This window comes from Lepidochelys kempii, chromosome 6 (assembly GCF_965140265.1).
Source record: "Lepidochelys kempii isolate rLepKem1 chromosome 6, rLepKem1.hap2, whole genome shotgun sequence".
NCBI lineage: Eukaryota > Metazoa > Chordata > Testudines > Cheloniidae > Lepidochelys > Lepidochelys kempii.
Window position 1 is genome coordinate 91574457 of NC_133261.1, and position 27779 is coordinate 91602235.

Sequence of the window (27779 nt, forward strand, 5' to 3'; positions counted from 1 at the left end):
GTCGGGTTGCACTGCCCATTGCTGTAGAAGTCGTTTTATTGGTGGGCTGTGTATCTCTAGCAGTGTCTTGCCAGAGCCTTCCTTTGAACTGCCCCCTTAGCCAGCCTGCAGCCCGCGATGGACCCCAGGGTGGGACCCTTGGGGCGTGCGCCATTCCCCCGCGTCTCCGGGATCAAAGGCCAGGTCCTGTAGGTTGTTTGGACTCTTCCCGGGAGTGTCCGGTGGGGCCCAGGCGAGGGCGGGTGAGGGGACCCTGCAGAGCCTGGCGTTGTAGGGGCAGCCTCAGCTGCACGAGCCCCAGCGGGCAGGCTCGGCATGGTTGCCATGGTAACTGAGGGACAGCGCGCCTTAGGGATCATCTCAGCCAGTCAGCGCGGAGGGGGCGAGGCCCCGTTGGCCAGGTGGCCAATCACAGCACCGCTGTGAGAGCAAACTAGCGCGACGTGGCCCGGCGGAATGGCGTTGTGCTGACAGCGACAGTTTCGGAGGAGTGAGGGAGCGGGACCAGCCGGGCGCGCTGGGCGGGGCGAGGGGCGGGGCGGGGCGCGGCGCGGCGCAGAGACCGGCGACCCCATACGGAGCGGGGTGGGGGCCGGCAGGAGCCGGGCACACGATGCGGGACAGCGCTGCCCTGGGGAAGGGGAGCCCGTGTTGCCCGGCGTTTTCCGGGGAGGCCGTGGTGAGCGGGGGGCCGGAGCCCGGCGAGAAGGGGCTGATGTATCCAGAGACGCCTAAGCTCTTGCAGGGGGTGAAGCCGGTGCCTGGGTCAGTGGAAGCCGAGACCCCCAGTGGGTCTGCCCCCGGGGCGCCCCCCGAGGTGCGCCTGTCCCTACGCCGCTGGCCCGTGGTGCTGCTGTTCAGCTGCTACTCGCTCTGCAATGCCTTCCAGTGGATCCAGTACGGGAGCATCAACAACATCTTCGTGCACTTCTACGGCGTGAGCACCTTCGCCATCGACTGGCTCTCCATGTGCTACATGCTCACCTACATCCCCCTTCTTTTCCCTGTGGCCTGGCTGCTGGACAAGAGGGGCCTCCGCCTCATCGCCCTCGCCGGTTCAGCCTTCAACTGTCTAGGCGCCTGGGTGAAGCTGGGCAGCATGAAGCCGCACCTCTTCCCTGTTACCGTCCTGGGGCAGGTCATCTGCTCGGTGGCGCAGGTCTTCATTCTGGGCATGCCCTCGCGCATCGCCTCCATCTGGTTCGGGTCCCATGAGGTCTCTACTGCCTGCTCCATCGCTGTCTTTGGGAACCAGGTAACCTGGGAACCAGGCCCCTCCTCCCTAAATGCTTGGAACCTATGGTGCGCCCATTAAAGTTGTGGGGTGGAGAAGTAATGAAACTCACCGGTGACACTAAATTGGGAAGAGCTGCAATCTCCAGGGAGGACAAGAAATACAGAGAGACCTAGCGACATTAGAAATAACAGGCAGAGATTCATCTGGGAAAAATATGATTTGTATATTTGGCAGGAAATATACTTAGCTTGGCTACGATATTGCTTCGAGAGAAACATAACTCTACTAATCCAACCGAGGGAGAAGGATTATTTAGCATGGTACAAGGGGGTATAATTGGGAAGAACAGGATGATATTGAGAAGGACAATTTAGGTTGAAATATCAGGAAACTCTCAGATTCTGGGGTGTATTGGGCTGTGATATTTTTTCCCAGAGAAAAAAATGGGAGCCTTATTGCTTGTGATATTTAAAATTAGACTAGAAAAAAAGCTAGAAAATGTGTCAAAGGGAGCAGTCGTGTTGGGCCTTATCTCATAGCTCTTCCTCTGATTTTTCTGTCTCTGGTTTTGTTGATCCATAGTAAGGCAATGAGTTTCCCCAATAAAATATGCTAGGCAGAGACTTTGCTTCTTTGCACAAGAATGGAGCAAACTCTTCTAAGCACTTTAATGCCAAGGCAGGTCAGTGAGGTGGTTGTGATTGACATTCCTACAAGATGTAACATTCTTCACCTGCAGCCAGTTCACACTTGAAAGGAAAAGAATTTTTTTCTAACTTCTGAAACCAGAACAGGGAAATCACTTCTTGACCCTTGCACCTGAATGCCTCAATGATGCACATTGCATGAAATAAATGCATCAGCAATATTACAACATGGCTTTGGAAGGCAATTCATGCTGTATGAATATTAAAAGCAGAGGATCACTAAAACCAAACACTAACTATTGGACTGGCACGTCTTCAGTGCGTAGGCAGTGTCCCAGATTTTATCTAGTTCAGACCATGGGTGGGGTGCAATAGGAATGGTTTGGCATTCAGTCTACTTTGAATATATAGTTCTGTGTATGAAGCAGTGGCACAGTACATGATGTCCTCCCTGCCCAGTAGGAGTGTCTCATGGATTTGAGAAGGAAGCTGGGTGTGTGGGTGCCTCACACCACGTAGTGCCCCGGAAGCATGTAGAGCATTAAATGATGAGTCCAACAACACCCCCCCCACACACACACACTGATTTACTACCTCTGCTGGAATTGCATCCAGTCTGGATGCTACTAAGTCATCCCTGCTCAATATGCCTTATTCCTGGAGCTCAAAGTTGCTTCTGAAAAGCAAATCAGTAAATGAATCTGATTGCACCACATTTCAGGTGTAATTTAAAAAAAAATTCCAGTAGAGAGAATCGAATTCTCTGCCCTTGGTCCCATTCACAGGGTCTCACCTGACTTTTCACTTCAAATGCCATGATCTGATCACTGTTAAATCAAACACTGTCAATAGACTCGGGAGTTTCTAGAAATAAAGTGTAACCACTTCCAGCAAAGGCCCATCAGATTCATTTGTTTGCACAGTACTGCTTTCTCCCACTTTACTTTTCAAAAAGCATTTTGTCCAAATGGGGAAATGAATAGATTTCCCCATTCTTTCCCCTGCAAATACTCGCACTCCTGGGACATGGTACAGGGCTTATTTCAGAAGGATCTTTATGGGAGCCCCTTATTGAAGTGTTGGTAGCACTTCATTGGCCATAAACCCAAAAGATCAGCATGTAATGATTTTTCCTGAGGCTCTGTGTCCTAGAGGAAGAAAATAGGGAGAGCAGCCTATTCTTAATAGCCTTCTACTGAATTCTTCAAGCAGTGTAAAAACAATAAACATGCTTCAGAATTGCCATGCTGTGTGGAGGAATCTCTGCTGAGATCCTGACAATGTCACCTGTAATCTGTAGCTTACTTGATAGTGGAGTTCCACAGTGACCGTGTGTGCGCATGCGCAGGGGCACCCAACCAGGATTTGTCATTTCACTTTAAGGGCTGAACAAACTTATTCCTTGAGACCCAGGGGACTGAGCCTTGGGACTGAGTCTTTCTCTAAACACCATTAGCGCCCAGTGGTGAGCGCAGGAGAAATATTTAGCTTGCTAACGAGATTGTTTCCTTGTAAGTTCTGAAAATCCTCCGGGGTTACATTGATCGTTGGTAAGGAGCCATAGGAAGAAATCTGGTAATCAGCTGTTCTTCCTGACAGTCTGGGCTGCTCATTTTCACCCTTGTTTAAACCTCTGAACTACTGAGCTGTGACCACGTTTATTTGCTCCCATTGGGCTTGCTGGCAGCTGCTTGTTATGTGGAGTGCAAGGGGCACAAGATTAGCTGTTGCCAAGAGGGAGAGGTATAATCAGAGCTTTGTGTTTTTTGCTAATGTGAAATAAAATGAAAAACCCCACAGCGACAGCTCCTGTCTCAACGGGCTGGGCCTGTCTCCCTGCTCTGGCTGTTGCGTTGTGGTCCATGGTCATAGCGTTTCTCTGGTTTGTCCGGCTCCCTGATGAGGTAGCTCACTGGGCCAAATATGAGTGAGTAGTGTTGTGACCTGGTGCATGGGTCACAGCCCCACTCACTCAAATTTGTCCTGTCCAGTCCCCCCATCATCACCACAGAGGAGCAACCGGGCCAAACCTGAGCGGCAGTGTGACCCCAAGGTGGGAAGCTGGGCCCAGCACCCAGGGCAGGAGACACTGCTGTTGGGTGACGGTGGGATGGGCTCGCTCTGCAACCCACCCCCAGGGTCTCCCCGTTCCCTGGGGCAGGACCCAACACCCTCTACCGTTCCCCCTGCCCTTGGTCTTCCACCTCCCCAGGGGCTGGACTCAACCTGTGGGGCGGGGAGAATAGATAAGATGAAATAACAAGAAATTTCTGAAAATAAAACAAACAACTGTAGAAAATCAAAAGAATTTCAGGTTGTTCTATGTACGATCCTCTCTCTTTCTGTTAGCATAAGGTGAGAGCATCTGTTTGCATTTCTATGATTCCTCTTTCCTGCTTCCACCTCTGGAGTCTGCTTCTGTATCAGACTGGGGCTGGACCCTGCTTCTGGTTCTTGCCCTGCTACTCAGGTCATGCATGTTCTGACACCAGGGAAAGACACAACTGATGGGTCTGGAGTAAGGACACTGCAGGAGAAGAGTGCGTGTCTATCTGTGGGAAGCTTTTTCCTCTGCCCTTATTCTGTCTCTTACAAGTAGTTGAAGACATTGATGTGGATAGGTCAGTGTGAGGCTCTGTACCTTGGGGAAACACCCAGCACTCCCTTGTTCATCCTTGTAAAATGATTGTGTGATATCCAATGCAAAGTTTGTCATGTCGGGTGTCTTCAGAGGGCTTATGATGCACTGAGCATTGTTTTTATAGTGATGTTATAGTAATTGTTAAAAGAAAAGGAGTACTAGTGGCACCTTAGAGACTAACCAATTTATTTGAGGATAAGCTTTCATGAGCTACAGCTCACTATATCGGATGTATCGAATGCATCCGATGAAGTGAGCTGTAGCTCACGAAAGCTTATCCTCAAATAAATTGGTTAGTCTCTAAGGTGCCACTAGTACTCCTTTTCTTTTTGCGAATACAGACTAACACGTCTACTACTCTGAAACCGATAGTAATTGTTGTTACAGTAATGTTATAGGTTGTAATTTCATGTATATCGTTATGAGGCTGAAAATGTGCCTTCATGGCTTAAAATAAACCCAGGCAAAAACTTTCCAGAAGCAGAGGGGCAGTTCACACCTCATCAGGGCATGTGTGGGACAAACCCAACCCAGCCATACAGGAACAAAAGACACTGGCCTAGGCAGCAACAAAGGATCTGTTGACTCTCGAGTGAGTCACCCGCGTTCCTTTGGTCAGTTTGGGGCTGCGATGAGGTAATGCTTACCTGACTCTGAAGTGGGGGGCAAAGCCAAGAGGGAAGAAAGGACATCATAAAAGGATGAGACGTTTGCCATGCTCTTCCTCTCTCTTCCACCTCCATCTACAGACATCACCACCAAGCGACTGAAGCCCTGATCAAAGGGGAGAGCCTGGCTGAAGGGCAACCAGCCAGCCTGTGGTGAGAAGCATCTAAGTTTGTAAGGGCATTGAAAGTGTTAAGATCAGCTTAGAATGCGTTTTGCTTTTATTTCATTTGACCAAATCCAACTTATTGTGCTTTGATTTATAATCACTTAAAATCTATTTTTGTAGTTAATAAATCTGTTTGTTTATTCTACCTGAAGCAGTGCATTTGGTTTGAAGCATGTCAGAGACTCCCTTTGGGATAACAAGCCTGGTGCATATCAATTTCTTTGTTAAATTGACAAACTCATATAAGCTTGCAGCGTCCAGTGGGCATAACTGGACACTGCAAGATGGAGGTTCCTAGGACTGTGTCTGGGACCGGAGATATTGGCTAGTGTCATTCGGTTGCACAATCCAAGGAGCTGCTTACATGCTAGAGGCTGTGTGAACAGCCCAGGAGTGGTGGGTTCTCATAGCAGATCAGGGGAAGGCTGGCTCCCAGAGTCAAGGACTGGAGTAACCTAGCAGATCACCAGCCTGGATAACACCAGGGGAATGTCATAGTAAGAAGGAGAGTTTTATTGACTTAGGTTGATTTGATTTTTGGCTCTGGGGAGAATGCAGCCACTTGATGTGTTCTTAGGTGGAGTCACTGTGCTGACTCTGAGGAGGCTGGACTGCACTGCAGCTGGTGTTTTAGGGCTTCCGAGGTGGAAGCTGCCTGGGGAAAACCAGGATTTTTGTGTATCAGGGACGAATCCTAGCCCCACTCTGATTAGCTGGTCTGTAACACCCCAATCACGGATCAGTTGCTTCTGTACAGGGGGACTTCGCAGCACTGTTTGTACCATGCCTACGACTCTGCTTAACATCTCATTGCACGGGTGCACCTTGCCTGAAGAGTTTTCACTGCAGAATAATGCTTTCCCCTAAAAGCCTGATAAATGGTCAGGATCCCATGCTGAGGGTTTCTGCTCCTTCAAGCAACCTACTAATCATTATTATTTTTCTCTACTAGCTCAGCATCTCCCGCCTTCTAAATGAGGTCTGATTTGGGTGTGGGCAGAACAGGGGAATAGTTAATTGGGAAGTGAGGCAGACTTCCCTTCCCTCCAGAGCACAGGTGCTAACTTTTATTTTTTCTGGTGGGTGCTCCACCCCCACTCCACTCTGAGGCCCCGCCCCCACTCTGTCCCTTCCCCACGGCCCTGCCCTCACTCCACCTCTTCCTGCCCCCACTCTACCCCCGAAGCCCCGCACCTGCTGCTCGCTCTTCTCTGCCCTCCCCCAAGTGCCTCCTGCCATCTGCCAAACAGTTGTTTCTGGTGGATGCTGAGCACCCCCTATTTTTTTTTTTCGGTGGGTGCTTGAGCCCCAGAGCACCCCTGGAGTCAGTGCCTATGCGCCAGAGTCTGTGCCAGATTTCACCATGGATTATATCCATTAGAGCAGGTATGGCGTTAATGTGGGACCACAAAGGGGCAGGAGGTAGCCTACCCAGCCTCCTCTGGCAGCCACGCTTCCAGTTTCTGCAGGAAAGTGGGGGGCGTCAGAGCACTCAGATTAGAGAACACTCTAATGAGCACTTGTACATTCTGGTCTCTAATTTGCAGGGAGTGTCTGGGCCCACGTTGGAGGGTGTGTCAGGGCCAGGCAAAGATGTGGCTTCTCTGGGAATGCTTAGATTTCTATAAACAGTCTAGGCATTGGAGCCTGAGATAAACCTTCCTTTGTGTTTCATCTGAGTTCCTACTCCCAGCCACACACACCAACCTCAGACAGAGCCACAGCATAGGCTCAGAGCAGCTGACTTTCTGGTCTGCAGAGGAGCTCTCTGAATGACTGCAGTATTTCTTTTGGGGAGTGGAGGGGCTGCCCCAAGCCTCTCAGACATTAGTACTGTTTGCTTTCTGTGTAGTTGTAGAGAGTCCTTGAAAGTGATGCATTCCTCACCCCTTCTCCAAAGAGTGAGCATCTCCACTGACCCTCTCAGCATCCACTGCCTAGCCAAAAACTGCTCTCAGATCTAGGTTTCAGAGTAGCAGCCGTGTTAGTCTGTATCCGCAAAAAGAAAAGGAGGAATTGTGGCACCTTAGAGACCAACAAATTTATTTGAGCATAAGCTTTCTTAAGCTACAGCTCACTTCCTCCCCCCACATCCCTGCTTGCTGGCTCTGCTCTCATGCTGGGATGTTGCTACATCATGCTGTTGCTGTTATAAACTGGGAGATTTCCCTGACTCTGAGCTGGGTCAAAGGCAAATACAGCAGGAGTGGAACTGGGAGGCTCAGAGTGACTGGTGCAGAGCAAGGGACTTCTATGATGTCAACAAGGTCACAAGAAGCAGAAGTGTGATGGAGTGGGAGCCAGGGAGTTTATTCTGTTCCCAGGACAGCTCTGGCTATTGAGATATAAGTCTTGATGTTTCTTTTCCAGTGATGATGGAGATACACAAGAGCCCCAAGCCCGAGCTTTTCATCTCATGGGGCCTGAGTTCAAGTGCAGTCTTGGTTCATAAAAATGAAGGGAAATTAGTTCAATTTCGTTTCCATTTTTCCTCCTCCTAAACCACCACACAAAAACGTAGCATGATTATTAGTCACTGTGTGAGAAGTCTAGCAGGGGAGTGCCATGGGACAGAGCTGAGGTGTGTTGGCAGAGGGGTATAAGGGCCCAGATGTAGAATAACAGGCATGGACTGAGTTGTATCAGCAGAACTTTTGGATGCATCTTGCACCCGACCTGCATGTACTTACTATGCTTGGATCTGGCAAGTGCTTCACACTCATACTCAAATCCCAAGCCTATTGTCAAACTCTGGGATCCCAGCAGGCAGCTGGGACTCCTTTCTCTACTTGAAATAATTCAGCTACTGGAACTGAAGTTTGTGATGCAGGTGAATCTATCTATGGAGTGAGCCAATGAAACTCGGCAAAGCCAGAGATGCAGCATTCAGTAGGCCTGTAAACTCTGAAACCCTAGAGAGGCCACCAGACCTTTTCCATCTGTGCTTACTGAGTGTTTTGGATGATTAACTATAGGAGAGCAATAGGGACCATTTGTTGCACCATCTTACAGCTTCATGTTAATTCAGAGGGATTTAACTGGAATTTGTCTGGCTCATTTGTGGTAAATCTGCCAAGCTTGAGAGTCCATGGCCTCTTGCTGCTGTGGTGATAAATGCACTAGAAACACACAGAGAGATTTGGGAGGTGCAGAGCTGGATTAACCTTTTGTGGGCCTGGCGCCAAACATATTTGTGGGCCCCCATGGGGGCAAAGGAGCATGATGTGGGGAGGTTGGTCCCCAGAGCAAGGGGCCAGCCAGGGGCAATGGGGCATAACATGGTGGGACCGTCCCTGCTCCACCCAGCCCAGAGCAAGGGCACTGTATACAAACCGGCAGTTGCCAGATGCACACTGGCCTGCCCAGCCCTGTGCTGCCAGCATGCTCCTTCCCCTCGGGGGTGGGCCCATGCCATGCCACACAGCCCCCGACTACCTATGCCCAGCGTCCCCCAGAACTGCTATGCCCAGCAGCCCCCCACAAAGACCACCACCACAAATGCACAGTGGCCTGCACACCACTATCCTTGCCCAGCACCCACCCACACGGCCACACCACGACTGTCCAATGTACTTCTCCACAGCCCACCACAACAACTACACAGCATGCCACTCAGATCCCCCCCACTGCCCAGCATCCCAACACACAGACCTCTCTCACTGCCCCCCAAGAGATTCCCCCACTGGCCAGCAGCCCCCCGCCCCAAGACTTCCTCCAGAGACACACTCCCTCACACCCTGCCCCCTGACCACACTCACCGGCCCTTGTGGAACGTGACCGTGTCTGCCAGGCTGAGCTGGCAGCGTGGCCGGGGCCGGTCCAGTGCCAAGGCGGGGAATCTCTCCGGCCTCTCGGGAGTGGCATGATAAGCCAGGCCAGGGTTTGCACCCTGCCCTGGCCAGACTCCCTCAGGACCCATTTGCCTGTAGATAGGGTGACCATACATCCCCATTTGGCCAGGACAGTTCCCTTTTTAAGCTCTGTCCCAGCCATCTTGACTTTTTTGACAAAAACGGGCATTTATCCCGTTTGCTTTTGGCAAGAGCAATTGAACAAAAGCCCAGTTTGTCCGATGCGCCCCCCTAGAGGGGCGTGGAGGAATGTGTGTGTGTGTGTGGGGTGGTGATGCGAGGTGTCAGGCAGCAGGGCTTGGGGGGTCAGCCCCAGCCAGAATGGAGCTTGGGGGGGTTAGGGGCCAGCCCCAGCCACTGGTAGCAGTGAGGGGAGGGTGTTAGCCCCAGCTCCTGGTAATGGTGCGGGGAACTGGGGCGAGGGCGGGGTCAGCCCCTGTCTTGGCAGCGGCATGCACAGCTTGAGGAGTGGGAGGTCAGCCCCTGGCTGCAGCGTGGGGAGCTGTGGGGGAGGAGTCAGTCCCAGTGGCGGATTTAGAGTTAGTGGGGCCCTGAGCTCAGCTTCATTTTTGGGGCCCCTTCTTGGGACCCAGCCAAGAAAAAGAACATTCTCTCTTATCACCCCCCCGCCTCTTTTTTTCATTCTTTTTTTCTTCATATTCCTCCTGTAAGTAATAGCAAGTAAATAAAAATAAAGTGAGGTACCTTGATTGTTCTTGTAGACTTGAAAATCGCTGGGGGTCTTGGCGGACCATTTAATGATCTTTACAAATATTGTTTGTACTGTTAGCTAACTATTGTAAAGTGCTTTGGATAAGAGCGCTTTATAAAAAGAATGTAAAAAAAGAGTTGGGGTGTGGGGTCTGGCTGGGACTTAGGGTGCAGGAGGGGGCTGGGGGTGTGGGGTCTGGGAGGGAGTTAGGGTGCAGGAGCAGGCTGGGGGTTGGGGTGCAGGGTCTGGCCAGGAGTCAGGGTGAGGGAGGGCGCTCATGGTTGGGGCAGGAGGTTGGGGTGTGGAGTGCTTACCTGTGGCAGCTCCCATTTGGTGCAAGGGGTGTATGTGGGGGGGTGCAGGAGTCAGGGAGGCCAGGGGTTGTGGGGGACAGAGGGTGTGGTGGGTTGCAGGAGACAGGGAGGGCAGGGGGCTGGGTGTGTGTGAGGGGGGTGCAGGAGTCAGGTCTGGAAGTGTGTGAGGGGATGCAGGAGTCAGGGCTGGGGGTGCAGGATCTGGGAGGAAGTTAGGGTGCAGGAGCAGGCTGGAGGTTGGGGTGCAGGGTCTGGCCAGGAGTTAGGATGCAGGAGGGGGCTCAGGGTTGGGGTAGGAGGCTGGGGTGTGGAGTGCTTATCTAGGGCAGCTCCTGTTTGGTGTGAGGGGTGCAGGTGGGAATGTGGGGGGTGGTGGTGGTGGTGCAGGAGCTCCTGTTTGGTGCTCAGGGTGGGGATAGGGATGTGTGTGGGGTGTGTGCAGGAGTCAGGGCATTGGGTGTGGGGAAGGCTGGGTATGTGAGGTGGGTGCAAGAGTCTGGGCAGGGGGCTGTGGGTATGGGCTGGGGTTGTGGGGGTGTTCCCAGCCCCCTGTCCTGAGCGGCTCATGGCAGAGGGCTGGAAGGGGTATGTGTAGGGGAGTGTGGGGACCCTGTCTTCGCTCCACCCTGCCCCAATTCCACCCCCTTCCCCAAGGTCCTGCCCATGCCTCTTCTCCGCCTCCTTCTCCGAGTGTGCTAAGGCCCTGCTCCTCCCCCTCTCTTGTGCTGGCAAACAGCTGTTCAGTGGCAGGGGAAGTGCTGGGAGGGGGAGGGGTGGGAATGCAGCACGCTCGGGGGAAGAGGCAGGGGAGCGGGGAGCTTGGCTGCTGGTGGGTGCGGGCGGAGCCTACCCTGCAGCAGGAGTCTCAGGAGCTGGCAGGACCAAGCTTTTGCCCCCGCAGGAGAGAGCAGTGGGCGGGAGGCGGAGAAGAGCTGGTGGGGCCTTACTGCAGCCCAAGGAGCCTGGTGCCATGGTAAACCTGGCACTTGGGAGGTGACTGTCTGGATATGTGCCTTAATGAAGGTGCAGAAGAGTAGAGCAGCACTATGCCTGCTTGGAACGAGTACCCAGACAAGGCATGAAGGAGGCTGCCGAGCATTCTGGGGTGCCAATTTCTCTGCTCTGGACTAATCTCCCTACAATAGGGAAGCAATCATCTGGGAGCAGCTCTCAACCAACCTCACTCAGAAAACTTTCTTTGACAGGAGGTGTTTGCAGGCTAACAGCCCATCTTGGAGACATGATTATCTTTGGTGTCTTTTAGGGAAGGGGGCTTGGTGCCTCTTTTTAACCAGGTGATGCCTATCTATCTAATCTATATCTATTTCTTTGGTCTGTGGCCCCCCATCCCTCCAAAATATCAGAATCTTTCAAACATGAATGCATGTATATTACCAACACCCTGGAGTGCTAGTTAAATACCATTGTCCCCATTTTACAGATGGAGGGACTGAGACACAGAGACATGCCCAAGATCATGAAGTAAATCTAGGGCAGATCTGGGAACAGAACCCAGCTCTGAGTCACAGTCCAGTACCTAACCACGACAACCCCTTTCTCCCCTCCTGCTCCCCAGATACAGTCAAGTGCTGCATTTTTAATCCTGCTTTTCTCCCCAGTAATGTGCAGGCCAGGATCTGGATTTGCGTTTGTGAAGAAGCTGTAGCTATTGTGTGTTGTGTTTGAGCTGGGTATCCTGAGAGCTGAGGGTAGCTGTGATTTGTATAGAACACATCCTGAGAGCTGAGGGTAGCTGTGATTTGTATAGAACACAGTGCCGACTCCCAGCCTGTGGAACTGTCCGTATGTGGTTTGGCAACATTCCTCAACTGCTTCTGCTTTCGCCTTCAGGACTGAACTGTTTCTCAGGAGACCGTTAGCTGCTCACTGCTTTTGTCACAATGGCTGAGAAATGTCTCTCTTTCCTCCCCTCTGTGGTGGTTTTAATTTGGGAGATGGTGGTGGTGAAAGGGTCAGTTGCCCAAATACGTTCTATTTTCCTCTCTACAGGGCAACACGTTTGCCTGAGCAAAGGTTGGGTAGTACCCTTACTTCAGGCAGTCCAAGCACAGCCTGTCTATGCAGTCAAAACAATAGTGCTTAGCAGTGGTGGTGGAACTTGCATGTGTCTGAAACAGGTCACAGCCAAGCTAAGAAACCGTTTAGCTTAGATCTCTACCAGCGCTAAAGCAAAGTGTCTTAGCAGGATACTGGGCTGAACTGTGGTACAACCTGGTTGGCCCACCACAGAATTTAGCAACAATTGTAACCTTCTGTTATTTCTGTAGTTCATATAGCGGGGGCTTTGTGGGGGTTGGGAGGCTTCTGGGCCGTCTTGCGTGTGAACATGTTTCCTCTAATCATGCAGTTCCTATAATGTATTTGCATTATATCCAGCTTCACATAGCTCAACTTACATGTGGTGCTACAGGAGCCCTGCCCTTTTCCATCTGTTACTTTAGGGAGCTGCAGAACGCTGTTTGTAAGAGTTTGGCTGGTGTTGACTCCAGCAAGTGTCTGGGTATTGAAATGTAGTCCTGAGCCACATACTCCACATGCAGGGGCTCCCCTCTCACTGAATCAGCCTTTTGCGGTCCTAGATCAATGCTTCCCAGAATGGGTCCCATGTGTCCCCGGGGGGCAGGAGGGAAGTGGATTCCCAGATCAATTAAACTACTTTATTTTCCCTGTTGTAAAATGTAACTTGTAATGATGGAACAGTGTATTTTGCACTGGTTTATATGGGCTTCTATAGAGCTACATTTCATTCTGATTGTAAAAGGGTTCTACCCTCGGCCCATAACTGAACAGACCAGGTACTCCTTTGTGCCTTTAGACTGCAAGCTCTTTGGAGCAGGACTCCATTATTTGGCCAGCTTGTTCGCCACAGGTCTGTAAAATTATCTGTTTCCTGATAACTAACAGTTACTGTATTCAGACTTGAAACTTGGTGGATTCTTTAATGTCTTGCCAGTTCTCCCTATTTTATTGAGAATCTTGTGCCAGTTGGTTTTTTTTTTTTTTTTAAATCCCCAGCTTCTGAAGCCAAGGGAGTATGAGAATCTCACCTTTTCTCCCTCTAAGATTAAAACTAAATTTCTAAACTGGTTGGCTGTGGAGAAAAGCTTGAAAATGTGACTACTTAAGAGCTGGTAATCCAGAAGGCAAATAAAAACCCAAAATATGTTCATTTTAAAAAAACATGATTTTTAAGTTGATCTAATTTTTATGGGACCTGTTTGATGATTTTTAAATGCATTTGAACATACCCCTGGTCCCCCTCCAAGGGATAATCTGGTTTGTTTGTTTGTTTTTTTGTTTTTTTCCTAGCAGTTGCTACTCTTATCTATAAGTTCCTTGGGGGAAATGTTGGCATTCTGGGTTAAGTGTGAGGCCTTCAAATACTCTTACTGCTCAGATCTGGTGTTGTCTGCAACCTGTTCCTAGCAGTTGCATATGTTCTCTCTGTTGTGCTGCTCTGTCTGCTCCAATGCAGAGGCTCTGCCTGAAATTTCATGGTACCTGCTGGAAGTTACTAGTCTGCCTGTAGGATAGTGACCGGTAACAACCCGCCAAGAGAAGCCCCCTGTAGTTGTAAGACAATAGGTAGCCCATCTGCCGGTGAGTGGGATGGGGGCAATGGGAGGGCCTAGCAAGTCTCTTTGTCAGTGGCCAGCCCAAAGGCAGGGGATGAGTACAAGGCACTGGAACAATTTGTATAGTAGGGGTGCTGAAAGCCATTGAACCAAACTGTAAACCCTGTATATGAGGGAAGCGATGCATTTGGTTGCTATTACTACTTCAAGCTGTGGGGGATGCTGTACCCCCAGCAACCATCATTCCAGCACCCCTGGAAGAAAATGTGTGTGTTAGTGGCTGATATATTCCCAGCCCCTGGGGGAAGCTGGGTGGGAATCAGGCCATGTCTTTAAAAGAAAAGGAGTACTTGTGGCACCTTAGAGACTAACCGATTTATTTGAGCATAAGCTTGCGAATACAGACTAACACGGCTGCTACTCTGAAACCTGTCATGTCTTTAATCACTCACCTGGGAGCAGAGAGGTGGCAGGATTGTTGCCTGTCTGGTGTTATGGACACCAGAGCTTGTATCTGTAGCTGGCTCAGAAATTCCCATTCAGAGCAACAGGTTTTTTTAAAAATTATTATTATTATTTATTTTTATTATTAGCCCCGGCCTCAAACCTTCGCTTTAAAACAGTAAAACAACAGAACAATGTTTGCTGAACAGTGGCAACTGTGGTATAAGGAGAGGATTTAGGAAGGGCACTGACGGAGTGGCAATGCTCAGCTCTTTTTGTGAGGGCAACAGCTGGAGAAATAACCCATATCTGACACCTGTGTAATTAGGGCTCTGGTACCTGCTTTATGGCTGAACAAACTGAGGCATAGTGCTACTTCTAGGGATGCTGGAGCTCCTGATGCAGAGAGCAGTCTTGGGGAAACCAGCATTAATGGTGGGGTTGGAGTTCTATATTCCTTGCTTGGGGTGGCTGGAGCAGGCCATGTGTGCTGGGGTATCAGTCACCTGGCACCTTACCCTGTCTCTCAGGCCAGAGGCTACTTCCCATTGTGCAGGACATATCTGGCTTTGAGCTCTCACTGCCTATGTAAAATTCAAAGCATTCATATGAATTTTGTGCTGGTCAAAGGGGCAGCACTGTGAGCCCTACACTCTAAAGTTCTCTGTCCCCATAATGGGGACAGCACTTGTTGCTATGCCAGCTTTCCCCTCCCCTGCCTTGCCAATGTGCCCCTTAACCCTGATGAGGAGGGAGGGATGGGGTGAGGAGGAGCGGGACATTCATTCTTCACAGTCCATTCAGACCTTGATCTTTCCAGTGAGACTGCCAATAAGGTTGGCCAATTGGTGTCCACTGGACTGGTAAGTTCTATGACTTGGACACCTGTCCACTGGGACCTAGACTGAGAACCCATTAACTGACTGCATGCTAGGCTTGAGAGAAGGTTAGGCACACAACATAACACTCTTCTCACCACATCATCTCACTATTTCAGAGGGGGATTGCATGGATTTTATTTTCTCTTCCCTCCTAGCTCTCTCCCCAGGCTTATAGTGCCCTTAAGTGAGCATGTTTGAGTATCTGGGGTGTTGGGGGAAACATCTTTTTTGTGTTTGGAAAGAACGTAATGGTGTTCCGAGAAGACACCAGTGGGAAGTATGGTGAGGAGCTGAGTATTCATGTGCATCTCCTTGTGGAGAGAGGTGAGGATCCCAATGCCTTCCAGAAAAGCTTCTCCCAATGCTTTACAAACAATCTCAGCACCACACCCTGTCAGGTAGATCAGTCACATCATCCTTATTTTTACAGGAAGGGAAACTGAGGCACAGAGTCTTGTCCAAGATCTTGCAGGAAGCCTGTGGCAGAGCCAGGAATAACATAGAGATTTCCTGACTCCTGTTCTGTACTTTGGTCACAGAACCATCCTTCCCAGTGAGACACTGCAAATGGAACATGCTTGCTAACTTGTAAAATATATTTGGCCTAACTCATAAACTGGGCCCTTTGCTAATATGGGGGTTAAATCTGTAAAATGAGAATAATAATGCTTCCCTACCTCACACAGGTGTTGTGAGGACAAACACATTAAAATTGTGAAGTACTTTGAGATCTACTGATGAAAGTGCTAGATAAGAAATAGGCATCATTGCTGTTCATTAATCTCCCTCTGAACTAGGTGTCAGTTCTGGAAAAGTGTGGTTCCTTTCAGTACAGAAGTGCACACACAAATTCCCCCACCCCCTGCAGAAAATACATTCTGCTGGAGAGGTGCTGCAGTCATGCCTTTTGCCCACCAGGGACTGCTGTGGTGCCAGAACAGAAGGCATCCGTCTCCCAGGCCGTAGCAGTTAGCAACCAATAGAGAGGAGGAGAGGCTGCATTCCTCACAGCGCCCTGCTTGTGGGGCCAGGTGAGGAGGCACGGGATGCGGGGGTGGGGAGAGAAGGGACAGACAGAGTGGAACACATGGGGCTGCTGGGGGATCACAGACTGGAATTCAGACTGGGCTGGGGGGGGGGGGGGGGGGCTGGCTAAATTGGCATGCAGGGCCACACTGGGATGGGGGTGGCTGAGTAGGGGCTGGGGGACACATGAGGACGGGGGTAGAGGCTAGGGGTCAGCCAGGGTCTGTATGTGGGAGGCTCTCCAACTTCTTAACAATCCCCTCCCAAAAAACTGTTCCATACTTCTCCCACCCACACCCAACAGCCCTCCAGGTTCACTCCCAGGTGCCTTCCCAGCAATTACTTCCCTCTCCCCCATCAACTCCATTACCCCGACTCCCCCAAGCCTTTGCACTGCTTCTGAGGGGTGCAGGAAATACAGTTCTGTAGTTTAAATGAATTGTTACTCAAAGTTCTGTATTAATATGTCTCGTAAGGGATCTATTTATCAAAAAACATTTCCTGAACCTGTTTTGTTGTCTGTGTTACAGACATACTTGTTGACAGGTATTTTGAAATAAATTACCAAAATAATTGAAATTGGTATGATTATGTGGTGGTATTTTGACAAATAAAATATGCAGAAATTTGCAGAATTTTAAAATATTGTGCGCAGAATTTTTAAATTTTTGCTGCAGAATTCCACCTGGAGTAATTTATTAAGCCAACAAGAGGTCCATGGAATCCAATCCATCCCCAGAGAAGAATGGGAGAGCTAGCAACCCCTCCAGCAGTTGCAGTGACAAGAGATAAGAGAAGTGATAAGAGAAGAGGGGAAGGACAGAACCTGGTCTGGAAAGATGGGCAGCTCCCATGCCTGTGTTTTTAAGTGTGTCAGCTTCTGGTTCTCTTGGGAGCCATGTAGTCACCTGTTGATATGTCTATGCTGGCAGTCCCTCCTGTCTGGCTGGAAATGTTTTAGCTTTAAAAAGTATCTTCTCACATGAGTTTATTTGAAACAAAGGAAAACATGGAGCTTCTGGAAGCAGCCAGTAATTGGTGTTTAACCACCAGCTGAGGCATGAAAACTTTTGGTTCTGTGTGTGGGTCTACAGACAATCACAGGGGCTGGGCTATAACTAAGTTTAGGAGCATTGCTTTCCCCCCTCTCTGTGAATGGACAGAGCTGGGTTGGCTGTAGCTTATATTCCCCTACCAGAAATAGAATAAAATGGTGATGAGAGAAAGAAGCAGCTTTAGCCCCTTATCTTTTTTTTCTTCCCTCGAATCTGAGATAAAGCGAGGGGACACACATATCCTATCTGGGAAGGGGTGGGGGCCCAAAGAGAACTTGCCTGCCCCTGTGAAGGGGTTTGTAGGACTAGTCGCTACGTCGGTTTGGGTGTATATCTTGAGGAGGGGCAGGAGCGTGGCTGAGAGACAGTGTCATTACACTAGAATTTTTCTGAATGATGTGGGGACCTGCATGAAAAACCTCCTAAGCTTATCTTTACCAACTTAAATCAAACTTCCCCAAGGTACAAAATATTACACCTGTTGTCCTTGGACTGGCCGCTACCACCACCAAACTAATACTGGTTACTGGGGAAGAGCTGTTTGGACGCGTCTTTCCCCCCCAAATACTTCCCAAAACCCTGCACCCCACTTCCTGGACAAGGTTTGGTAAAAAGCCTCACCAATTTGCCTAGGTGACTACAGACCCAGACCCTTGGATCTTAAGAACAATGAACAATCCTCCCAACACTTGCACCCCCCCTTTCCTGGGAAATGTTGGATAAAAAGCCTCACCAATTTGCATAGGTGACCACAGACCCAAACCCTTGGATCTGAGAACAATGAAAAAGCATTCAGTGTTTTACAAGAAGACTTTTAATAAAAAATAGAAGTAAATAGAAATAAAGAAATCCCCCCTGTAAAATCAGGATGGTAGATATCTTACAGGGTAATTAGATTCAAAAACATAGAGAACCCCTCTAGGCAAAACCTTAAGTTACAAAAAAGATACACAGACAGAAATAGTTATTCTATTCAGCACAATTCTTTTCTCAGCCATTTAAAGAAATCATAATCTAACACATACCTAGCTAGATTACTTACTAAAAGTTCTAAGACTCCATTCCTGGTCTATCCCCGGCCAAGACGACTACAGACAGACACAGACCCTTTGTTTCTCTCCCTCCTCCCAGCTTTTGAAAGTATCTTGTCTCCTCATTGTTCATTTTGGTCAGGTGCCAGCGAGGTTACCTTTAGCTTCTTAACCCTTTACAGGTGAGAGGAGCTTTCCCCTGGCCAGGAGGGATTTCAAAGGGGTTTACCCTTCCCTTTATTTTTATGACACGCCCCCCAAATCTCAGCTAGGGTGAAACACTGGCTGGGATTTCTTCCTGGAGCTCTAGGAAAAACAGAGTTAATAAGACACATGCATCTCTAAATATACTACCAAGTACATAAAGACTAACAATATTTTCCACATCTCAAGGACGATTTTAACCAGTTGATTCTGGGAAACTTTCACGGGAGAGTGCATCAGCCACTTTGTTAGAAGCTCCTGAGATGTGTTGGATGTTGAAATCAAAATCTTGGAGAGCTAAACTCCACCGAAGAAGTTTTTTGTTAGTTTCCTTGACGGTGTGAAGCCACTTCAGTGCAGCATGGTCGGTTTGCAGGTGGAAACGCCGTCCCCAAACATATGGGCGTAGCTTTTCCAGAGCATAGACAATGGCGTAACATTCTTTTTCAGTGACTGACCAGTTGCTTTCCCTCTGACAGTTTTTTGCTGAGAAACACTACAGGATGGAATTCTTGATCAGGTCCTTTCTGCATTAAAACTGCTCCCACACCACGCTCGGACGCATCTGTGGTTACTAGGAACGGTTTGTCAAAGTCTGGGGCCCTTAGTACAGGGTCAGACATGAGTGTCGCTTTAAGCTTGTTAAAGGCCTTCTGACACTTTTCGGTCCACTGAACAGCATTTGGCTGTTTCTTTTTGGTTAGGTCTGTCAGTGGGGCAGCGATTTGGCTGTAGTGTGGTACAAATCGTCTGTAATAACCGGCCAAGCCTAAGAAGGATTGAACCTGTTTCTTTGACTTTGGGACAGGCCACTTTTGGATAGAATCCACTTTGGCCTGTAGGGGGCTGATAGTTCCTTGACCCACCTGGGGTCCAAGGTAAGTCACTCTGTTTAGGCCTATTTGACACTTCTTAGCCTTAACAGTTAGTCCTGCCTCCCTTATGCGCTCAAGGACTTTTTGTAGATGTTCCAGGTGGTCTGCCCAGGAATCCGAAAATATGGCCACGTCATCAAGGTAGGCGACTGCATATTCTCCTAATCCCGCTAGGAGACCATCTACAAGTCTTTGGAAAGTGGCGGGTGCATTTCGCAGCCCGAAAGGGAGTACATTAAATTCATACAGCCCGAGATGTGTGATGAAGGCTGACCTTTCCTTGGCAGATTCATCTAGCGGTACCTGCCAGTACCCCTTGGTTAAGTCCAAGGTAGAGATGAACTGGGCCCGTCCCAGTTTCTCTAATAGTTCATCTGTGCGTGGCATTGGATAGTTGTCTGGGTGAGTTACAGCATTTAGCTTACGGTAGTCCACGCAAAAACGTATTTCCCCATCTGGTTTGGGAACTAGAACCACTGGAGATGCCCATGCACTTTCAGAGGGGCGGATTACACCCATCTGTAACATATCCTGGATCTCCCGTTCTATAGCAGTTTTAGCTTGAGGAGACACCCGGTAAGGTTGGACCCTAATTGGGTGAGCATTACCTGTGTCAATGGAGTGGTATGCCCGTTCAGTCAGTCCTGGGGTGGCTGAGAACGTTGGCGTGTAGCTAGTGCACAGCTCCTGGATCTGCTGTCGCTGCATACGCCCAAGGGTCATGGAGAGGTTCACCTCTTCCACACCACCAGCACATTTCCCTTCGTAGTAGACACCTTCAGGCCACTCAGCGTCGTCTCCTCCCTGGGCTGTAAACTGACAAACCTTTAATTCTCTGGAATAAAAGGGCTTTAGAGAATTAATATGGTACACCTTAGGCTTTCGGTTGGAGGTGGGGAATGCTATGAGATAATTAACAGCTCCCAGGCGCTCCTGAACCATGAATGGCCCTTCCCACGATGCTTCCATTTTATGGGCCTGGAGCGCCTTTAAGACCATGACCTGGTCTCCTACTTTGAAGGAACGCTCTCTGGCATGTTTATCATACCAGGCTTTTTGCTCTTTTTGAGCATCCTGTAAGTTTTCTTTAGCAAGGGCTAAAGAGGTTCGGAGGGTGTTTTGTAGGTTGGTTACAAAGTCCAGAATATTAGTTCCTGGAGAAGGTGTAAATCCCTCCCATTGCTGCTTCACCAACTGCAATGGCCCCTTAACCTCACGGCCATATACAAGTTCAAATGGGGAAAACCCTAAACTGGGATGTGGTACAGCTCTGTAGGCAAAGAGCAACTGCTGCAACACTAGGTCCCAATCATTGGAGTGCTCATTTACGAATTTACGTATCATGGCCCCCAAAGTTCCATTAAACTTCTCCAGCATGCCATTTGTTTGATGGTAAGGAGTGGCAACCAACTGATTTACCCCATGAGCTTCCCAAAGGTTTTCCATAGTTCCTGCCAGGAAATTAGTCCCTGCATCTGTGAGGATGTCGGAGGGCCAACCTACCCTGGCAAAAATGTCTGCTAGTGCCCGGCACACACTTTTAGCCCTGGTGTTGCTTAGAGCTACTGCTTCCGGCCATCGGGTGGCAAAATCCATGAAAGTCAGTATGTACTGCTTTCCTCTGGGTGTCTTTTTCGGAAAAGGACCCAGAATATCCACAGCTACTCGCTGAAATGGAACTTCAATGATGGGGAGTGGCTGGAGAGGGGCTTTGACCTGGTCTTGGGGTTTTCCCACTCTTTGGCACACCTCACAAGACTGGACATAGGTAGAAACATCCTTGCCCATTCCCTCCCAGAGGAATGACCCCCCCAAACGGTCTTTGGTCCTGTTCACCCCAGCATGGCCACTAGGGTGATCATGGGCTAAGCTCAAGAGCTTGGCCCGGTATTTAGTTGGAACTACCAACTGTCTCTGAGGATGCCAGTCTTCCTGGTGTCCCCCAGAAAGAGTTTCCTTGTATAAAAGTCCTCTTTCTACAACAAACCTGGATCGATTAGAAGAGCTGAGAGGCGGTGGGTTGCTCCGTGCCGCCGTCCAAGCTCTCTGGAGGCTTTCATCTGCTTCCTGTTCGGTCTGGAACTGTTCCCTTGATGCTGGAGACATCAGTTCCTCATTGGATTGTGGACCTAGGCTTGGTCCCTCTGGAAGCGATATAGAGGATGGAGCTGTTTCTGTTGACTGTGAACCGCTCTCTGCTGGTGCACTATGTTGGGATTCAGGCTCCGGCTGAGCCTCTTGTGTAGGGTTATCGGCTGCTGCCAGTTCAGGTTCAGTGGGGCCCTCTGGTGTTGAAGTTGCAAGTACTGGATTCAGTGCTGGCATGGGGTCTGGTGTTGGTTGTTTGGTTGGTTCCGGTTCTGGGACTGGTTCCGTCTGGGTCTCTGGGACTGGATCCACTACTGCTGTTGCAGACATTGGCCTGGGGTCCGGGTCCATCACCTCTGACTGGGTCCTGATAGAAGTTTCTGGAACAGAGCTAGGCCTCACGGCTTGTTTAGCCTGGCTGCGGGTGACTGTTCCCACCCTCTTGGCCTGCTTCACATGATTGGCCAAGTCTTCCCCCAACAGCATGCGGATGGGATAATCATCATAGACTGCAAAAGTCCACATTCCTGACCAGCCCTTGTACTGGACAGGCAACTTGGCTGTAGGCAAATTGAAAGAGTTGGACTTGAAGGGTTGAATCGTCACTTGGATCTCTGGGTTGATTAAATTGGGGTCTACTAAGGAAGCATGGATAGCTGACACTTGTGCTCCGGTGTCCCTCCACGCGGTGACCTTCTTCCCGCCCACATTCACAGTTTCCCTCCGCTCCAAGGGTATCTGGGAGGTATATGGGCCTGTGGACCTCTGGTGTGATCCCGGTGCAATGAACTGTAATCTGTTGGGGTTCTTGGGGCAGTTGGCCTTTACATGCCCCAGCTCGTTACATTTTAAACATCGTCCAGCTGACGGGTCACTGGGGCGAGGAGGGTTGCTGGAGAACGGGGTGGTGGGACGATAAGGGGTCTGGAGGGTTCTTTGGGAGGTAGGTGGGGCTTTGGGCGGCCCCCGGTAATAGGGTGTGGTCTGGGGTGGTCCCTTCTGGTCTCCACTCCAACTGCGACCAGTTTTCTTCTTCTCTGCCACCTCCACCCATCTGGCTCCAATCTCTCCTGCCTCGATTACAGTTTTGGGTTTCCCATCTAGGATGTATCTTTCTATTTCCTCAGGAACACCCTCTAAGAATTGTTCCATTTGCATTAGGAAGGGCAAATTTACTGGAGAGTCAACACTTGCTCCTGATATCCAGGCATCCCAATGTTTCACAATGTGGTAGGCATGTCGGGTAAATGACATGTCTGGTTTCCACCTTAGGGCTCTGAACCTCCGACGAGACTGCTCGGGTGTTATCCCCATTCTGACTCTCGCCTTGGATTTAAACAGTTCATACTTGTTCATGTGTTCTTTAGGCATTTCAGCTGCCACCTCAGCTAAGGGTCCACTGAGCTGCGGCCTCAGCTCTACCATGTATTGGTCAGTAGAGATGTTGTACCCAAGGCAGGCCCTTTCGAAGTTTTCTAAGAAGGCCTCAGTATCATCACCTGCCTTGTAGGTGGGGAACTTTCTGGGATGGGAAGTGGTACCTGGAGAAGGATTGCTAGGGTTTGTTGGTATATTCTGCTGGGCCTTTATCCTCTCCACCTCCTCCACATGCTTCCTCTCTTTTTCCTTCTCCTCCTCCACATGCTTCCTTGCCTCCATTTCCCTCTTGTGGGCAGCCTCCTGTACCTCCTTCTCCAGCCGCATGAGTTCTATCTGTCTTTCATGTTCCCTTTGTTTTTCCTCAGCCTGAAATTTGGCTAATTCCAGCTGTAGTCGAGCTGAGGATTTGGTCATTCTAACCTCTCTGTTTTTAACTAACTTTACACCCGAGGTTTAGAAATAAACAAACAAAACGTGGCTGTAAAATTTTGCTGTGCTGGAATAGAATACCTATTCTCTGATAGTGACTGTCAGCCTACAGAAAAAGACAATTCCCTTGTCTCTGCTCTGGGCCCAAATTAAAGCAAAAAACCTCCAGCTACTTGGAAACCTGCTTACCTAGCCCAAAGAAAAAGCACCTCTGGGTTGGAAGACTGTGAATTTCCCTGCAGGAGTTAAGTACCCTGCCTCCAGGCAAAGAAAACCTGCAATTCACAAGATAATCCCCTTTTGTCTCTGCTTGGCCACAATGCAGAGAAAAAACAATCTGCTTTCAGTTTCAACTGCTTTCTGGACTTTCTTTCCAAAGCGGGGGGGGGGGGGGGGGGGGAAATTTCCTTTTTAAAATCTGTATTTCTAGTTCAAAAAATCTCAACTGGATCTCAAAATGATTTCAGGTTAATCCCACCACTGTGCCACCATGTCAAGGTTCCTCCCCCACTCTGAACTCTAGGGTACAGATGTGGGGACCTGCATGAAAAACCTCCTAAGCTTATCTTTACCAACTTAAATCAAACTTCCCCAAGGTACAAAATATTACACCCGTTGTCCTTGGACTGGCCGCTACCACCACCAAACTAATACTGGTTACTGGGGAAGAGCTGTTTGGACGCGTCTTTCCCCCCCAAATACTTCCCAAAACCCTGCACCCCACTTCCTGGACAAGGTTTGGTAAAAAGCCTCACCAATTTGCCTAGGTGACTACAGACCCAGACCCTTGGATCTTAAGAACAATGAACAATCCTCCCAACACTTGCACCCCCCCTTTCCTGGGAAATGTTGGATAAAAAGCCTCACCAATTTGCATAGGTGACCACAGACCCAAACCCTTGGATCTGAGAACAATGAAAAAGCATTCAGTGTTTTACAAGAAGACTTTTAATAAAAAATAGAAGTAAATAGAAATAAAGAAATCCCCCCTGTAAAATCAGGATGGTAGATATCTTACAGGGTAATTAGATTCAAAAACATAGAGAACCCCTCTAGGCAAAACCTTAAGTTACAAAAAAGATACACAGACAGAAATAGTTATTCTATTCAGCACAATTCTTTTCTCAGCCATTTAAAGAAATCATAATCTAACACATACCTAGCTAGATTACTTACTAAAAGTTCTAAGACTCCATTCCTGGTCTATCCCCGGCCAAGACGACTACAGACAGACACAGACCCTTTGTTTCTCTCCCTCCTCCCAGCTTTTGAAAGTATCTTGTCTCCTCATTGGTCATTTTGGTCAGGTGCCAGCGAGGTTACCTTTAGCTTCTTAACCCTTTACAGGTGAGAGGAGCTTTCCCCTGGCCAGGAGGGATTTCAAAGGGGTTTACCCTTCCCTTTATTTTTATGACAGGTGTATATCTTTAGGAGGGGCAGGAGCGTGGCTGAGAGACAGTGTCATTACACTAGAATTTTTCTGAATCTCATGAAAATACTGTAGCTATGTGGCATGTTACTGTGCTGAGGGGGCAGATTGGAGTGTGCGAAGCTAAAGTCGTTAGCCATAAAAAGCACAAAATAAACTGATTGCAGGGATAGATAGGTCTCTCCACAATGGCTTGTTCTCTGTGAAATTGGTGGGATTTGGTATAACTGCCTTGCTTGCTCAGCCAGGGAAGCCCTACGGTGATTTCAATTAATGAAGAGAAAGCTGAGATTGTAATTTGGTAAAGAACATATTCAAATACCTGAACATCAGGCACTTAACTTCAGGTAAGTGTTTCTTCTGCTAACCTTGTATCTGAAACATAGGATGTGGATGTCACCGTATGAGGGTTCAAATCCAGACCAGCAAGGGGTTGTGTCACCACTTGCCCTGTAACTGTGGGTGTCTTGGTTTGCTTCTGGAGCTCCCAGCCTGGGCCATTCACAACTAGCCTCCAAGCATGCTGGTCACAACCTGAGTTTCTGTATGCTAGACAGCTCTGGTTCAGCAGGTCTGATCCCAGCAGCTTGTGTATAGCCCCACAGCAGCTTACACCAGCCTTGTTTACTACTTCCAGGGCGACCCCAATACACTCCCAATCCTGAATTTTCCCCAAATCGTATCTCCTGAAGTGCCCAGCCCTCTTGTGAAGAGCTCAGAGAAATAGTAAGGTTGGTTGCTCCTGTAAAGAGACAAAAACACATCACAGATTATAAACTTACCTGGGAGTAAATACACCGTTCCTTCAAACCCAGCACTGAGTTGGTTATGGTAAAAATGAAATAAATTTAACAGAATATACATAGGATTAAGTGAGTTCAGGTATAAGAAATGAAGAGAGAAAGAGTTACAAGTAAAACAAAACAAAATATGTTGCTAAAAGTCTAAAACATAATCTAGCCAGATACAGGCTTTGTTCAAGATGCTTTCTCTCACCAGTCGTCATTCTTAGTCAACCATGGCTGACTTTTTCTCTGTCCTGACGTTCCACAAAAGTAAAGGTGCTGGCTTCCCTTGTCTTCTTAGCTGAAAGATCTTTGCGTAAGCAGGCTTCTCACCTGTGTTCAGTTCCAGAGACTTCAACCCCCACTTGGTTGAAGGACCCATCTTTTTTGGCTTGCAAGAACTCTGGCCTCTTGTGTCTGTCTAGTGATGGATGCCTAAAATGGCTTTGTATCCTTGCCTATATCTCCCAAAGTTGAATGACTTTGCTTCAAGAGACAAGGTGGATGAGGTAATATCTTTTATTGAACCAATCAGTTAATTCAGTTGCTTATCACTTAAGGTGCTGCACTCTGTATTTCTAGACCTGTAAACCTTTGAATGGTTTCTTCTGACAAGTAAAACCCAGACCATGCTTCTCTCTCCTGTTTGGTGTAGACACCATGCTGTCCTCTCCCCAGCTTGTTAGTGTGAAGTTTGCCTCCCATACCTTGTTAGCTTGATGGGTCTGTTTACTGCTTATATGTGAACTGAGGTAAATACACATTTGTTTAGGATAGACCTGTTTAACAACTCCCTGACATACCTGGTTTCGTTATAATTCCATCATATATTCATAACTCTTAATAGCCATTGCATACATATATCACACGAGAATATTAATGATCAGTGAGTTATTAGTTTTCACATGATACCTCACAAAGCATATTTTGTACAATGATTATTACAGTACCATGTAGGGTGTGAATACAAGGGTGCTTAGTGTCAGTGATTTGTATTTGACTAAATGTGGGAACGTAGGAATTGCCACACCAGATAGGACCGGGGTCCTCTCCGACAGTGGCAGTACCAGATGTTTCAGGTTCAAGAAACCCCACTGATGGACACAACTTACTGTTAGGATATAGATATTCAGGCCTGTCTGCAAAGGCCTGTACTCTAAGAATTTAGGTGTATTCTTATCACTTGGCTAGTGATAGAGGTATAAAAGAAAGAATCAAAATCACTGTCTGCTGGTGTAAGGGCCTTCTCTTACTGTGACAGTCTGAGGCCCTGTTCTTAGGCTAAGGCCTTTGGCTAAGCAGCAGAGGCAGCCATAAGCTGGGAAGCAAACAGTCACATCCTCACATTCCAAACTAGTCACATTGAAATAAGGTGCTATTCGGCTGTTAGGAATACAATCCTGTCCTGATAGTTCCTATCACCTCCAGAGAAAGGGAAGTGCCTAGAAAATGTAAAAGGAAACTTAGTTTGATAGCATCCTGTCTGGCAAGAACTCACTTATCAATAGCTGGGATGTGAAATCCTCGCTTCTGTGTTGTCTTGTCATTGTAGTTCCCACTTTGCTATTGTTTGTCTGTATAATCTCTGTCTGGTTCTGTGATTGTTCCTGTCTGCTGTATAATTAATTTTGCTGGGTGTAAACTAATTAAGGTGGTGGCATATAATTGGTTACATAATCATGTTACAATATGTTAGGACTGGTTAGTTAAATTTCAGGAAAATGATTGGTTAAGGTATAGCTAAGCAGAACTCAAGTTTTACTATATAATCTGTAGTCAATGAGGAAGTGACTGGGTGGGGGTGGTCATGGTCATGTGGGTGAGGGAGATGGGAACAGGGAATGGGGGTAAGAAAATTGGAATCATGTTTTGCTAAAGGGGGAAATGGGAACAGGGAATGGGAGTAAGGAAGTTGGAATCATGTTTGGCTAAGGGTAGTAATGGGAACAGGGACACAGGTGTAAGGCTCTGTGATGTCAGAGCTGGGAAGGAGGATACTAAGGAAGGAAACTGGAATCATGCTTGCTGGAAGTTCACCCCAATAAACATCGAATTGTTTGCACCTTTGGACTTCGGGTATTGTTGCTCTCTGTTCATGTGAGAAGGACCAGGGAAGTAAGTGGGTGAAGGAATAAGCCCCCTAACACTTACTCATGGAAGTTTCCTCCTAACTCCCTCTTTAGTGGTTGAGTTGTGCTCTAAAACATGACATTTGTGCCCCTTGTGTGTGTATTGTTTTAATCCTGCCCAATGCAACAGAATGGCAGGGTTGGTCCCTTTTTATTAGTCATTCCCACTGGTTTACCTTGGTTGGCATCT

General features: G+C 48.5%; 1 protein-coding gene across 10 annotated transcripts in view; it reads left to right on the plus strand.

Moving 5' to 3' along the window:
• The first annotated feature begins 561 nt into the window (after window positions 1-561).
• FLVCR2 (FLVCR choline and putative heme transporter 2) overlaps window positions 562-27779 on the plus strand; it is a 66310-nt gene continuing 39092 nt past the window's right edge. For all 10 annotated transcript variants that reach the window (XR_012159501.1, XR_012159496.1, XR_012159498.1 and 7 more), the window contains exon 1: window positions 562-1255. Coding sequence is in view for 4 of the 10 variants with exons in the window: in XM_073349228.1 (XP_073205329.1) it covers window positions 614-1255 (642 nt within the window). In the remaining 6 variants the exon portion in view is untranslated. The remainder of the gene's footprint in view (window positions 1256-27779) is intronic.